Genomic DNA, 16,793 nt, shown 5'->3' with positions numbered 1-16,793 from the left:
AGCTGTTGATCAGTGGATGACTTGGAGCCATCTCAAACTAAATGCCTCCAAAACAGAAATACTCATATGTGGTGAATGGAAAAATTATGACTCACTGTACGCCTGGCCTCACTATCTCGGACCACCTCATCAATAATCCAAAGAAGTTCAAAACCTTGGAATCACCATGGACTCCAAGTTAACAATGAATGCCCAAGTGGACAAATTAGCACGAACAAGCTTCATCACCTTGAAGACTCTGCGACGCATCTTCCCCCACCTCGGATTTCCACAAGGTGCAGGCTACTATCTCGCTTGTACTATCCAAACTGGATTATGCCAATGGCCTCTACCATGGATCATCTTTATCTCTTATGAAAAAACTACAATGTATTCAGAACTCCGCAGACAGGCTACTATTATATGTAAAGCCACAAGCCCACATCTCCCCTGCCTTGAGAGCACTACACTGGTTACCTGTTGCCAGAAGATGCACCTTCAAGCTGCTTTGTATCACCCACAAAGCTATACATGAACAGGACCACTTTTTATCAGAAACAAAATAACCAAATACATTTAACAAAGAAACCTCTGCTCAAGATTGGCACCCCGCCTTAGAACACCACCATACAAGAAAAAGACTATAGGTGGTTCATCCTTCTCTGTTCAAGCAGCCAAACTATGGAATTAATTACCCCCAAATATAAGATCAACAGATAACGATCTTGTCTTCAGAAGACTACTCAAGAGTTGGCTCTTTCCTTCAAACCACCATATTCAAACAGCTATGGACTGCAAATGCCTGTGTTGATAAATATTTTTTAATTGATTATGTGTATATTCTAGATATGTATAGTTCTTTAGGAAATATGTATTGCTACTATGGCATACCAATAAATTACACACATACTCTTTAAACCTGTTTAACGTATATTTACTCAGTTTAAATATGTATATGTATGTACAAATATGTGTGTGTATTAATGTGTGTGTGTGTGTGTGTGTGTGTATATATGTATATGTGTATGTTATTCTATGCTTAACATGTCCATAGGTCATTGCATAGCTCCTAGATAAGTTGTTATATTAGATACTTATGAATCCCTGCTCTTATTTTATATCACACTGATCAAATGTTTATTATCATAGACATTTGGCTATTCAAAAATTGAGTAAGGATAAAAAAAGTCAGAAAAGTACACTTATTAATTAACTTCAAATATTACAAATCTTGAAAGTCTGTGTTTATACAATACTACATTTATTCTCATACTATACCCATTATTATATTCCTTGGACATATATTCCCTTACTGTGTGTTTACATATCTATTTATTTATTTATTACTCTAGTCCTTCTGTTCTAGAGGAAACAGTTTTAATAAAATGAAATCTATAAATAAAATTCAAATTATAAATAAATCTAAAAAAATATATATTAATAATAAAGAATAAATTTAAAATAATGATAAAATATATATATATATATATATATATATATAAATAAAATGATAAATAAAAAAATATTATATTTTTACTCTCTTGTAAGCTTTACTTTGTCTACCCATCACCATATGTCATGTCTCTATCAATCTATCCTTCATTCCCACTCTGACTCATCCCAAATCAATTCTACTACTTTCATCTCCTAAATAACCCTACCTAATCTCTTCCCTCCTCTTCCACATCTAACTCACCCAAACCTCGTTTACTACCATGATCTCCCAAACAACCCTACTAAATTCTCCCTCATTTATCTCACATTTAACTCATCCAAAACCCCTCCTGCTACTGTTATCTCACTAACCCTTTCCACAGACTCTTCCCTCCTCCATCCCCCTTTACTCATCCCAAGCCTACATCCTATTACTATAAACTCTCAATTAACACTTCTGGATTCTTCCCTCCTCTACCCCTCCGTTTCTCCAGTCAATCCAACTAACAAACTCACATATCCGCGGCTCAAATTAACTCATAATACTACTAAAACTGTACTCATATTTCCCTATACTAATCCACTACTAATTCCTTTTGGGTTCCGGAGTAGCGTGCTACTCTCTGAAAAGCGATTCAATGCCTCGTCAGGGGTAGTAAGCGCTATATGAATACTATTACAATACAATAAAAAACTAGATTGCTAATATTCTATATTTGTTACCAAAGTGCGGCATGCCTGATATCATCTTGGTGTAATCAAAACTGTAATACTAAAGCATTTCCTTTAGAAATTATAAAAATGAGAAGGTCTTATTCCCGTAGAAATTATGGTTAGTGCTCTAAAAAACTAAAATGAGGACATATTGTCTGAGTTCTCAATTAGTGACAAAGCACTTTTAAATTATTTGTTATCTTGATGTGTTTTTATCCAGTTGATCACTTGATTATATGTTGCACTTAGGGGAGAGAAAGTGGTGTTACGATTAGAGCTGCAGACTTCGCAACTGGGAAACTAGTTTTGAGTTTCAGCATCAGCTCGACATCCTGTGATTCTGGGCACATCACTTAATCTCCCCATGCCTAAAGCCCAAAAACAATATTTTCTTGTGTAATGTAACTGATTCCCATGTGAAGCATTCCAGGGCCTTTGGGTCACGTCTGCAGTATATAAAACTACAAAAAAAAAGAAAAAAAGTGTTTTGCATACTTCTGCCATTGGGCCTGTCATTGGGTTATACGTGGGGTACATTTGGGTGATAATTGTGCTACATTTAGGCTCCTTTTTTCTCTGGTGGCCATCTTGGGAAACTTCTTTGTTATGAAGCTCCCTAATATCCTCCTTTACTGCAGTATCCTCAGTAGAAAATGCTTTCAAGTGTCGGAATGTTTTAAAGAAATAGAAGAGAAAGATATTTGAGAACTCACTAAAAAGGTTTCCGGGTTTTTCTTTCTACAGCACTAACCATCATTTCTAAGACCAAATGAATCCCCTTATTTTGTTGCTTTCTAGATTTAATGTTTTAAGCTTTACTAGTTTGATTCAATCAAGATGACTTCAGGTGTGCCACACGTTAGTCGTAAGTAAGACTGTTAGCACTCTAGTTGTTCTTTAGAACACACTGGAAGGCTTCAGTAGAACACAAGGGAATCAACTAAATAGGCTGCGCCTGTTGAAGTACAAGTTTTAATGAGAATGTCAGATTTCATTCTCATATGGCTGAAAAAGATAGTATGAATTTACAGAAAATATGCTCTCATTTTAGCTTCTGGAGCACCTTCCATAACCTCTGTGTGAAAATCATGAAAAAATTTTTTTCTCTCAAACATGATTCTGGAAATCCCAGCAGAAGACTTTTTCTCAGGGTAAAATCACCTTAGCAACAAATGATTTATATTGTAATTAAAATCTGTTATCATACTTTATATTTTCTCCTTTTGTGCCCCTCAAAACCTGCATTCACTACAATGCATTGAAATCGGTGCTGTCACGTATATTGGTTCCAAGATGACTGCCACCCCTTTCTCGTTGAAGTGCTGACAGACAATCAGATCTCACCATGAGGTTTGTGCTTAGGCTCTGCCCAGATATTCAAGGTTGGATTTCCTTTAATATCTCAAACTACCAAGTGGATTTACACCAAATGAAAGTAAGTGTGATCTGTGGACCAAAAGCTACATATTTGCCAAATTTGGTGTAATTTCATCCAGCGGTTCGGGGTGCAGACGTTTCTAAAGAGTCTATGGGAATTAACATGGGAAACACACATTTTTTGCCCCCCCCCCCACTTTTTTTTCTCGGCATCAACTTCACGGATCATCCCGAAACTTTCCATGCACAAGACTCTAGGGGGCATGTTTTTTGGGAAAATTTCATGAAGATTCCCCATGTGCAGCCAAAGATATTGGCAAGTCAAAATAGCTTTTTCTATGGAAACTAGGTCCTAACTATAACTACCAACTACCAAAGCAGCTCGAGTATGGAGCACTCTACAACACCAGCGACACTCCAACACTCTGTTTTTAAACATAGGATTAGGCACTCTAAGCCTGAAAAGGTATTGTTTTGACTTATACTGGGTGCTCCTGGACAAAGCTAAACCTCTCTGAAGGGCTATAATCAAAGCAAAGCACGTGCCAAGGGTTTCTTTTATTTACTCCAGGTTCGGTTTGATGGTATTTGACTTATCCAATGCTGTAATACTGTGCCTGGAGTGGTAAACGTTTTTTTTTATCATTTTACATCTCAGTGTGGATGGTACTATGCTAATACTATGCTTAAAGACTTTGCTGTAGAATTGGGAAAAACATTTGTCCCTTTCTAGCTCTGCGTGGATGGCACTGTCCTAATCCTATGCTTAAAAACTTTGCTACAAAAATTGACATTTGAGGTGAGCAGCTTGAGTGTCGCTGGTGTTGTAGGGTGCTCTAAACAGGAGCTGCTCTCCACCTAAACTTGGGAACTACCCAGCGTTCTCTTCTTCTTTCTTTGAATAATATATTTCACTGTAAACTTCAAAGGGTATTGTTTAGATATGTATAGAATATATATATGTATATATTATAATAATATATATGTGTGTATGTGTGTATATATATATATATATGTGTGTGTGTATATATGCTGTCCAGTAGAAGGCGTTTTGCCGAAACGCGCTGACAGACATCTCATTCGGGACTCTGAATTACCTATATAAGCTAAATAAATAAATTTATCAACTAAATACGAGCGCTTTGGACTCAATTGACCTCGACACTTGGGAGATACGTGATGGGATCGGTGCAGCCTAATATAAACAAAGATCTCTTCTTATTTCTAAAAAAGGACTCCATGCACTCGGTGTGTGTGTGAAGTTAATATTTATTCTAATACGATGGAAACACCAGAGCGCGAGAACGCCTTTTTCAACCTTTTTGTTCCACCATCTTACTTGTATATAAATCCATCACCTACGTGCTCTTGTTGCGCTTGTCATTCTAAACATGAAGAAAATATTACAAAACTCCCTTTGCTAGTGCTTTTGAAACCACTTCCTCAAAATAATAAAATTACACACAATATGCTGCAGAACTTCATTGCAAAATAATCGCAATCCACTGTTCATATAAATTTCCCTTTCTCGTTATTATTTTTATACTCTAGATCTTTTTATACTCTCTATCTTCACAATGGCGATCCACTGTTTATATAAATTTCCCTTTCTCATTATTATTTTTATACTCTGTCTTCACATTAATTTTTCATAATAACAAGTTACATATACAAGTATTTACATACATACCCAGTATGAGCTGTAGCATTCATTAATGCCTAAAGCATAGAGCCAAGTAACTGAATCTACATATTCCCCAAACAAATATCTTTTGACATTTCAATAGGGTCAGATACCTCTAATATAATTCAACATGAGGAATACTTTCCTTTCAGATCTACCATGCCGATAAACACAAATATAATAGTCTCCTTTGCTCCACTTGCATGCTGGATTGCCTTCCCCCAGTTCTATATCATAAACTAAAATTAAAAACCATTAAAATCCATAAATACTTAAACAGAACCTTATTCCATCTGTATATTTACAGTTATGAGAGTTTCTGATTTTCCCTGTATTTAAACGGGCAAAATCCTTAGGATTTCTTACAGGTGCACGTATAGGTCTTCCCCACAGTTTAAAAGATTCTGTTATTTACTGTCTAGGGCAAGTGTGTATCTAGACTCTAATATTCTTTATCTCTATTACCGCCTCTATTATCTGCCACTATACCATCAATGACACTATATTTTAGATCCCTCGCATCACCTCCATGTTCTTCTGTATAGTGTCTGGCAACTAGGTATGTTGCATCCCCATTTTTATAGCCCTCAAATGTTGTAGAATCCTCTTGTGTGCCTGTAGTGTAGTTTTTCCGACATAGATCTTGGGACTGCTGCATTTTAGTATATAAACTACAAATTCACTTTTGCAAGTAAACTGACTTTGATTTTATGGATAGTTCTACCTCCTCTTTCTTTTATTCAGTAATTCTTTCTCCATTTCTACAGGCCTTACATTTGGCACATTTCTTAAATCCACCACTCGATTTTAACCAACTATTCTTGTTGCTCCTGATATAACTTCTCACCACTTTATCTCTTAAAGAGTTACTTCTTCTGTACCTCATCTGAGGATATCTCTTGAGCTCTGTACCTAATACTGGATCACTTCTCAATAGATGCCAGTGCCTTCCCAAAATTGCTCTTACCTCCATATGTACTGTGTTATACGTCATGGTGAATCTGTGTTGTCTTCTTACCACATTTCTTTTTTTCATCAAATAAAACAGATTCCCTGGTTTCTACCAGCTACCTTATTCAGACTTTCCTCCTTATAGCCCCTATTCTTTAGTCTCTGAACCATATCTTGTTGTACTTCTTTGAAGTCTATGTTGTCACTACATAATTTTCTTGCTCTAAGGAGTTTGCCAAAAGGGATACTCTCCTTCAGTGGAGTAGGATAAAAACTACTAGTATGCAAGATGCTATTTCCAGTACTAGGGTTTCCGTATAAGGTGGTCTCCAACCTCTTATCTACCACCTTGATTTTTACATCCAAAAACTCGATCTCTTTCTCACTTTTGTTGCTTCTAAAACTCAAATTCAAATCATTTTGATTTATTTCTTTCACAAATTGTTGAGCACTCCTTTTGTCACCTTTCCAATGCACAGAAATGTCATCTATGAAGCACAGACATAGGATAATGTGTGTTCCAAACATCAAGAGGAGAGCCATTGAGCACTTGCTCCTCCCACTAGCCCATGTGCAGATTTGCATAGCTGGGGTCAAAGCAGGTGCCCATCGCAGTCCCCTGTTGTTGTTCATAAAATTCACCATTAAAGAAGAAGATAATGTGCTTGAGACACCACTCCATCATTTTACTATGCTTATGAAACATACAAGGTCTTGATCTCAAAAAGTGTTTTGTGGCCCTCAGTCCATCTGCATGCCTTATGCTGATGTTGATTATTTGCCACCAAACGAACGCATGACTGCTTCGGCTCTTCGGCTCTACGCCCTAGGTTCCTTGATATTAGGCTTATCAGGGCCTTCCTCACTATACTTGGTCATCACACAGACCTTAAGCACCCGATGCTCTGAAGTTACTACCTCAAATTAACCTTCTGCATTGCAAGAGCTCTACTCCCTTGCCTTACCACAGGCTTTCCAAGATTGTCTAGCTGGCCAGACGGCCTAGCCTTGATGAAGTCACCTGAGTGATGAAACACGTGTTGGCTGTATTTTGAAGAACGCGCAATCTTGAGGCAGACTGTGCCTTTAATTAAAGACATTTTCTCCAACAAGTTTGGGATCTTCACATATTCTTTTTCCAACTTTAACCGTTCTACCAGGGATACATATCCTTGCAACGCTATTGGACTATTTGTATCTGTGTGCTGTGGCCACATTGCAATTGTTGTTACTGTGTACATTTGTACTCAAGTTTGGGCCTACTGGGTAGTAAGGCACTTGACCATTTGGCACCAGACTCTTACTGTACTTACACTCGACAACTGTACTGTACTTTACTTTCCAGATGTGCAGCACCTCTCACCCTTACTACCCTGATGTACAATGTAGCTACATCAAGTGCCATTAGGACCATATTTTCTTCCCAACTGATGTCAAACACTCTTCTAAAAAAATCTGTTCTATCCTTTAAATAAGAGGGAAGCTTTTGTACCAGTGGTCATTATAAACAATCTATGTATCTTGACACATTTTCAAATAATCCTTCTTGTGCTGCTATAATGGGTCTGCCGGGAGGCTTCTGAGCATCCTTGTGTAGTGCCTTGGCAAAGATATAGCATTTGACATGTTAATTGAGAAAGTTGAGTACGATTCTGGTGATTTTGTGTGAGAAAATAAGTCTGAAGAAAACCCCTTGGCATTGCAATTGGAAAGAGAGCTACTTCTGATGGATACGTCTATCTGCAGATTTCCCACCTTAGATTATCCCACACGTGCCACACTGGATCTGGCTGATTTGCTAGCAGTGCTTCTGTATTCCAGTAAGTGGCATCTTGCAACTCTGTGCTGACTCCATACTGACCTGGAAGCAACGTAATGAAACCACATATTAGCATCATTGCTGTCAGCTGACTTCTGTTCCTCTCTTTCAGTGCCTTCCGACACACGTCTGAAGCTTTGCTTCCACTTTGTTGGCCTTCCTAAAATGACTGCACATTGTGTGAGGGAACAATGTCCCAACCAAGCTTAACAGAATTCAAGCTGTGCCAAGACTGCAGGAAGCAAATGTTTGTCATGGACCCACATGAGATATGCATTTGGTGTCTGGGCTCTGGACATAAGTCAAAGTAATGTGATAAACGCACCCTAATGCAGGCAATTCAAAGCTGTGAGATGAAGTTGTAAGTTGCTTAACTCAAGAAGTTGTGTTCTTCATGCAGGTCCCACTCCAACTGCAAGTCATAGATGTGGGCCCAGTCACAGGGCCATTCCCCTGACTGCATCACTATCTGCATGAAATCTTCAGTAAGTCAAAGTCCACGCACCACTCTGACTCCAAACATCAGGCACATTATGTCAAGATGTAAGTCGTACTTTTTCACTGGCCATTGAACTGATTGCTCAGTTGGTCTCGAGGAGCCCCAAGATCCCCAGACCATCATAGACCCCACAGCAGATTAAGGCTTTCAAAGAGCCGATAATGCAAATTTTAAGTATATTTCTGGCTCTCTCTGGGACCCACTGAACTGCAGGGGCCTCCCGTCGGGTTACTGAAGATGCGTCCCTCCATGTGCCGTGTGTTTCCTTGGGACGAGATACTCAGCTTGTATGAACTCTGGTACAGTCTTCCACTCCCACCCAGAGATTTACGTCCACTGATGATACAATTCTGCTGCCCATGTCAGGGCCAGAACCCTAGTCTGCTTGAGCTCAACTGATGTCATGCTATGAAATTATAAAAAGCGCAACTACCTGTCATCAACATTTTCTAGGAGTAACAGGCCCACATCTGTAAATTCTTTTTAATTTATGAAAGTTGTAAATCTGCACTAATGCAAGGACAGGACATATGCCATGGGTGCACTTTCGTGACTTTCTTCAAGAGCTGGACCCCTAATTAGGTCTAATGTTTTTATTAAATAGCTATCTATCTATCCGCTGGCTTCAGTGTGAGTGATGGCATTTTACTCATTCACAAGGAGCATATCGGCACGCAAAGTAGTTTCTCCCCATGCCAAGGACTACTATGGCAATGTAAGCTTTTGAAGACCAAAACCTATTTTTGCTTTTAACCAATATTTTTGTTCTAATTGTGTGGGGGTCCTGCACTTCCCATGCACTTAGCATGGGCAGTGCAGGGGCCCACTGCCCAGCACCCTTGCAATGTGCACTGTCTGCTGTGCAGACAGTGAACACTGTGAGGGTGCTGGTGCACCATGCAGGCGACAGCATTGCTGCCAGCTCGATTTTGAGCTGGAGACAATTCTGCCGCCAGTTTCCCACTAGACTGATGGGTGGAAACTGTCAGCCTAGCGGGAAACTCGTAATGGGCCATGCAGGGAGGTAGCCAGTGTGGCGGCTACCTTTGCGTCGGACGTTCGGTGGACGGGTCTTCCCATCCGCCAAGCTCCTTATCAGGCCCTTAGTTTTTAAATTAAATAAACATCAATTTTGCTTTTGTACTTCTGCAGGTATTAGTACCGAATCAGGGATTATTCTAGGAACATTATACGTAGTCTCATATTATTAAACTTTGCAGACGTGTACACATGTTTGTACTGGAACTGCTGTTGGTAGTGCAAAACGGGCTTATGGCATTTCCTTGGAATACTCACTCTAATAATAAAGGCTTTTTATCAATGAACCATAAATACAAGTTTGAACAGCATGAACATATAGATACACATTTTACCTTTACTGCAGATAATGCTGCCACAGATCCATAATGCGGTACTGTAAATTGGCACCCGAAAGGTTTGTGCCATAGACCACCTCTGGACATCAGCGGACCTCTTCAAATTGTTGGATTTCACTGTCAGTGAGCCCTAAGTCCAACTTAATTTCTTTGCAGAGGGTTCCATTCATTGGGGTAAACCCAGACACAGTTGCGTTTGGAGCATTCCTTTCACACGTATACAGGATATAGGGACTATGATCCTGATGTTGCAGGCTTAATTCTGGCCCATGGTAAGCGCAGTTCTGAGGTTTCTTGGCCTCTAAGTCTTGTGCATCCTCCTCTACAGCTTGCCAGGTGGCACATGCATGTCTGTAATGCAATTTAAAGTTCTGATGGGCACAGCATCAGGGCAATCTGGCTGATGCCGTCCATGTCTCAAAGGAGGCGACTTGAGATTTCCAGTGGTGATTGCTCAAAAGCTTTTAGTCCAGTGGCAGGCCCTTCTCCCTTCCCCACTCGGAGCTGATAGTTGTGATGGACATGTCCCTACTGTGCTGGGGAGGTCATCAGGAGGAGGTGGATATCTATGGACTGTGGTCACTGGTAGAAGGTCAGCTCAGTTTGCTGGATTTGCAGCTCTTTCGTGAGGTTCTGAAGAGCTACCTGCCATTGACCACATGGAGGCACGTGCTAGTTCTTATTGACTGTCCCACAGCTACGTGGCACTTCAGCAAGCAGGGCGGAGTGGGTTCTTGGGTCATGTGTCAGGAGACTGTGCCTCTGCAGGTGGTTAGATCCAATAGGGTATATGTCTTGACCCCAAACCACCTGGCAAGCTCTCTGAATGCTGGTGTGGAAGAACAGAGAAAATGGCGTCTGCAGATCATGAGTGGTGTGCTGGGTACTAGGACATTTGTGGCAGAGTACAAGTAGCTACTGTATACCAACGTGGTGCAGGGCATCTTCCAGCAGTTGGGAGAATCCTTCATAGATTTTTTTGCCACTGTTAAGAAAGCACAATGTAAGACATTTTGCGTGTTGGAGTTTCCACAAGAACACTTGTTAAGAGTTGCAGCTCCTGCCTCTTTTATCATTAGTTCCGAAATAGATCCAGAACGACCATGCCGAAGTGATTCTAGTGGCTCTGGTTTTGGCCAGGAATGTGTGGTGACAGCTTGACATGCACGTTCCCCATCAAACGATGCCACAGTGGGACCTTACTTGGTATTGGTGTTTCTCATGTGTTTGACTTTTGAAATGATGCATAGCTGCTCGCTGTGTCGTCAAACCCGCTGTGTACCAACTTTTTTCCCCAGACTACTTGGTGCTGAGGACTCAGAAACCTTCTTGACGAAAGTATTGATCCCCTTCTGTTTTGTGGAGTCCATTGCTCTATCGAGGCCACCTCACCCATACAAGACTTACAGGTTGTGCAGTGAATGTACTAAAGACCATCCAATGGACGAATAGCTTTTTATGGCTTTCTTCTCAGCAAAGAAAGGGAAGGGTGTGCAGAAGAGGTTCTTGTTGTGGTATGTAGCCTTCTGCATTAAAAATGCTATGCCCTGGCTAGAAGCAGCCCCGTAGATGGACTGAGAGCCCCTTCTGCTAGGATTAAGGCTGCTACTACTGCGTTCTTGCAGAGAGTGACATTTGCCAAGCTGCAGTGGCATCAGTGGATATGTTCATGAAGTACTACCACTTTGACAGCAGGGTCTTTCCACCTTCCTGTTCTGTGGAGCGACCTTTTTTTAGCATCTAAAAGGGTCCCAAGTTAGTATTCAGCACTCTGTTACCAACAGTTGTTCACTCTCCACATCTGAGGGCAGGGAAGAGAAACTGACATCAGCAGGCAGCAGTGACTGTTCTATTGGGGCGGCTCCATCATTTCTGGGGTGATGTGAAGTCAGTGCAGTGCTTGATGAAGGCTCCTAGCAGCATGCAGGAGCACTGCTGTACGAAAAGTTTTCCAGTCTGGCGTTTAATCCACCAGGAGTGTTTACAGGAGGGTTCACGAGGTTCATGGGATCCAGCAGTGATACCTGAACCTCCGATTTCACCCACCACTGCTTTATAAGGTCAATTGTACTACCATGTGGATTGGGGCTATTTTCTAAAATGAAAGTAGCCTATATATTGTGGTGAAAACTTTTGAATCTTCTACAAATGAAGATTTTTAGTTGGTATCAATATTCTATCCCCTGTGACCTTTCGTGTCTTTTTGTCTCTACATGTCTTGAATTTATTTTTTGCAATGCATAGATCTTTTCTGTTTTCCTTACTGATATGGTTACATGACATGGTACTCTGCTTCCGTACACTTTTTCCTTGGTTTGTGTGGTGGTTCGAAAGGAATAGTTTGTGGAAGATAGTCAAGCATTTGTTACATGGTGAATAACATGATTCTCAGTAAGTGTTAATGAAATTCTGTACTGCAATGCGCATCACTTAGGTTTGTTTTAATTAATATTCTGGAGACAGGTCTGTGCATTCTGCTTCAGTTTCTGAATGACCTGTTCTGTTTTGTCATCAGTCTACTGATAAGATCCTGAGAACAAACAGACATCAATGCCTAAAGCAAAGCAAAACTTCTTTCAAAATATTTATGCAGACTGCGGCTCCTACTTTGTTATTAAGGAAGCTTTTGCATATGCTGTCTAATGAGCTTTGCCAAGCACTTGGTGATCAAAATTCTTTCAGTAAGAAGTAGCGTAGTTTAAAGAAGAAATCAACAACATTAATATATCCTTGAGAGGTTGTAAAACCAGCAATGAAGTGTAGTGTTGTTGGCTACCATGGTCAAGTTGGTGTTGGCGGTAGAAATACCTAACTCTATGGCACCTTTCCCTAAGGCTTGATTCTCGCTCAATGCCTACATGTCCTGACCTGTCATCTCATTACAAGTCCTATATGGACACTAAAAATAGAATTTAGCACCAGTGATACAAGCAAACCCTTTCACCAGCCTAATTGTTGAATGCGACATGTCACTAAGGTCTTTTGCCAATCTCAGGTGTTAGAAAATAAAGTGGTTATTTTGTGACAGGCAGTTTATTTTAAAAAGTCTACATGTGCGATTCAATGCTGGGGTAAGTGGGTTTGGATAAAATAATAAAGGAACCAGCAGTTATGTGATCTGAATTTTCTGTTAGTAACTTTTGAGTATGGTCAAATATAGATTTACAGGTAAGCAGATGTTACTAAACAATTAGGAAAATAATCTCTCTGTAGGTCTCTTTCCTGGACCATCAACCGAAGCCACACTCGCTTGCCTAGGATTCTTTTGCCAGCCTTACACAAATAGCTGATACCACAGAAAGAGTAACACAGAGTTGTGCTGTTAACAAACCAATCCTGGAATGTTTTAGACTTTGTTCTTGATGGCATCTCCTGAGCTGCCTTAAAATGATTTACCAATATCATTTAATGACCTTTCCATTAATCATTTAGGCAGAAATGTCTGCTTGTGTCTGAGCAACACAACTCAATCACTGTCTCAGATGTGTGCACAGTGACACTTGTTTTGCTTAAAGTGTTCACAAATTAGCTCTCAAGCACGCTAACCCCCTTCCATTGTATCATCATAGGTTACTCACTTGGGTACAGCGCTGGAACAGGAGTCAAGAAACCCTTCTGGTATGAGTACCGGATTAGGAACTAATTCAGAAAATCTTCAGGGATGCAGGTAAGAACTGGAGAAAAGTTATCCATGTCTAGACTTTCTGATAGTTGATGCTGAAAATCACCTGTTAACACTTAACCCAAGATCACACTGTTTCATATTGTGTGAGTATTAGAAAGCATATTCAGTTCATAAAGTTCTGCAAGAGGGAACATATAGCTTTCGGAACATGTACAGCCCTTGGGACTTCCTTTGTGTCTTCTGTGCTTGTATGATGCTCATTTCCACCACTGGAACATCTTTACAGGCATACTTGAAAATAACTTGTGGCTTGTATGTGTTTTTTTAACTAGGGACTTACTAGTAAATCAAATAGGCCAATCATGGATAAACTAATCACCAATACAATTTAGACAGAGACTACTTGCACTTTAGCAGTGGTCAGCAGTGCTAAAGTGCCCAGAGTCCTAAAACCTGCAACAACAGAACAGAACAAAACAAATAGGAAGAAGAAGGCAAAAAGTTTGGGGATGCAAAAAGGGCCAGGTCCAACAAACCCCAAGGCATTTAATGCATTTCAGTTGCTGATATAATGAACATCACGTTCAGGTCCTCACTGTTAAAGGGGCCTTTTTCAGTACACAATATTTTGGATGTAAACAATAACTTGAACACCACAGTGTAAGAATAAAGACAAAGTGGCATACATATTTTGGTTGGTTACATTGCAAAGCAAACTGATGTGGATTTACAGAAGGTTAAGTCAAATAGTTTGCGTTGATGTGATAGTGAAACCTGGCTTTCTCCCAGGTGTAATTCAGTTAGCTAAACATGTCTTTTAGGTCATATTACTTGAATGGTCTGTTGTTACAGTCCATGTAGGGCATTGTATCACCACCTGTATCAATAATAATCGAATCCTAAACTGGAAGGGACACTACACTAATAGTCTGTTGACCTATTCTGTAATAAAACCCCAACAAGTGGCTATGATATGGGAATGGGTCAAAATGTTGACACGTCGATCACGTTTTGGGCTTTCCCCAGTGGCATTTATTTTTTTACAATCATACAGAAATGATCTCAGTAATCAGCTCTTAGATCTAACACTAATTATAAATAGATTTGACATGCTCTGTTCTTGTACATTTTGTTTTCCCTATGTTGTAACCCATGGATGGTTACCACCGGTACCTTTGAACACTTTTGTAACACACTTTGTTGAGGTATATACATGTACAACAATATTGAAAATGATTAGAGTGATGTTCTTTTGCATCAACAATTGTACGTGTTTGTGGTCCTATTTTGGGTCCTTTATTGGTATATCAAGCAAATGCATTGATTAATTTCACATACCCCAGTTAGCCCAGCAAGGTTCTTCTGCTAGTCCCAATTTCGAGATGTTTAAGAAATTAATTTGTAGAAACTTTTGTGTTGTGTTATGATACGAGGAAAACAGGTTGGCCATGTCGTGTTGTGTTATCTGTACTGTTGTATAATATTAAAATATCTGGTTGTTGCTGAGTTGCGCAGGGTGACCTGTTACCATTTGAAGATTGCTATCGATATCAGGACATGGTCAGGGGAGAGGAAGAGAAGTGGCCGGCAGCAAGTACGTCGGAGTCAGATGGGGGGACTCAAGCCTTATATGGGAATGTGAGCAATAGGTGCTGGACACCATCATCACAAGGGACTAGAATGGGACACGAGGCAGGAAGCAATGGGACAAAGGCAATGGGTTGTGGTAATGGGTGTCGGACACAATTTGAGAAAAAAGCAGCCGTACTGCGACCTGAGTGCGTAGGACAGTGGAATACAAAGAGACATGCCGTTGGAGAAGATGGCAGGTAGTCAGCTCAGTGGCGGAAAAACATAGCACGGATAGCTGGTGGAGTAGAGGGACATCACTGGGCACAAGAGGGCCAGGACTCAGGATGTGACACAAAAGGGAGAGAATGGGGCACACACTTGAAGCTGACCAAAGGGGCTGGTATGAATCATATTAGGGGCACAACTGGAGACAGTAAAGTGGCAGAAGTTCAAAGCACTTAGGGACTGTGTGCCACAGAGCATAAGATGTAATAGAGCCAGTGAGCACCATTAAGAGGGCGCAGCAGGAGAAAGACAGTGGGCAGGGCAAGAGGAGGACTGGTCCAGAGTACCAGGGCGACAACCTGCTGGGGCTGATTATGGAGAAACTGGGCGGGGGCAAGTGCGAGGCAAGAGCGAGCTTGGCAAGTCAGGAGCAAAGGGTAGTAGAATAGGTACTCCTAATCACTGGGGTAAGAAACCAGACCGGCGCATGATAGTTCCAGATGCTGAGGGGAAGGAGATGAGAATTCCAGAGGCATCATCAGCTATCCGAAAGTGACCAACCAGGAACGGGACGAGTCTGCTTATGGAGTAAGACATCAATAAGAGCCTTTGGCCATGCCCCCTGAAGCTGTGGTCTAAGGGAGGGACTGCCTGCACAAGCAAATACTGAAGTTAGTTAGGGATTATGTTTCACATAAACGGGGCCTGTTTCTGCATGGTACTCCCAGTTTTGGTGATGGAATCGTAATACGCAGGCTACATAATCGGGCCCTACTTTGAATCCTAACTCGGTTGTAGGGAAGCTGATTTTTTCCTCTGAAACCTTCTGTTCTTTTGGGCCTCTGCAGTGGTCATTCCCCTTAGTTCATTCTTCCCTTTTTTCCCTTAAGTTGTGTATGCAAGTGCGCACAGCCCCATATATATGCAGTCAGATTTCGAACAAGCAGACGCAACTAAAGGGACATTGGCAAGAGTGGACCGAGAGAAATAGCGACAAGCATATATTCCAGGGGTTGCTCCTGTAGGGACAAAGCGGTGGGGGCACAACAACATAAAGGGAAAAAAAGAAAATTACCTCCGCCGCAACCTTGACGCTCTTCTGGCTCCCGCTCCAACTACTGCAGGCACAGGCTGCCAGCTTGCCCTGCGACCAATCCTAACGCTTCTCTCACATGAGAGCAGCTTTAGGATTGGCCGGAGATCCCTAGCTTGGCGCTCCGAGGCAGAGTGGGAGCCTCTACCTGCTCTCTCCAACCCGGCAACACAGTGCCGGGTTGTACAGAGCCCAGTGTGCATGTGTGTTTGGCCGGCCCAAGACGACCAGCCAAACATACTTGCGCACTGAAGGGAGTGTTGTGCACTCTCCCAATGTCCCTGTCACCACCCGTGGCCCCACCCCTTGAAAAATAAAAACGATAATAAACATTGTTTATTATCGTGTTTGTTTTTCATTTTGCAGCTCATGCTGCTGGTGGGGGGCCAAGCTCCTCTGCCATAGTGGAGGAACCGCGGCTGATATATACATGTTTTATGCCCAC

General features: G+C 41.1%; 1 protein-coding gene across 4 annotated transcripts in view; it reads left to right on the top strand.

Annotated features, from left to right (window-relative positions):
- Nucleotides 1-16,793, top strand: part of COBLL1 (cordon-bleu WH2 repeat protein like 1) — a 483,290-nt gene that overhangs the window by 184,824 nt on the left and 281,673 nt on the right. For all 4 annotated transcript variants that reach the window (XM_069225250.1, XM_069225248.1, XM_069225246.1 and 1 more), the window contains exon 3: nt 13,403-13,500. In XM_069225250.1, the coding sequence (XP_069081351.1) occupies nt 13,403-13,500 (98 nt within the window). The remainder of the gene's footprint in view (nt 1-13,402; nt 13,501-16,793) is intronic.

Source organism: Pleurodeles waltl, chromosome 3_1, assembly GCF_031143425.1.
Source record: "Pleurodeles waltl isolate 20211129_DDA chromosome 3_1, aPleWal1.hap1.20221129, whole genome shotgun sequence".
NCBI lineage: Eukaryota > Metazoa > Chordata > Amphibia > Caudata > Salamandridae > Pleurodeles > Pleurodeles waltl.
Note: the sequence above shows the minus strand (reverse complement) of the source record. Positions and strands in the feature narration are given on the sequence as shown.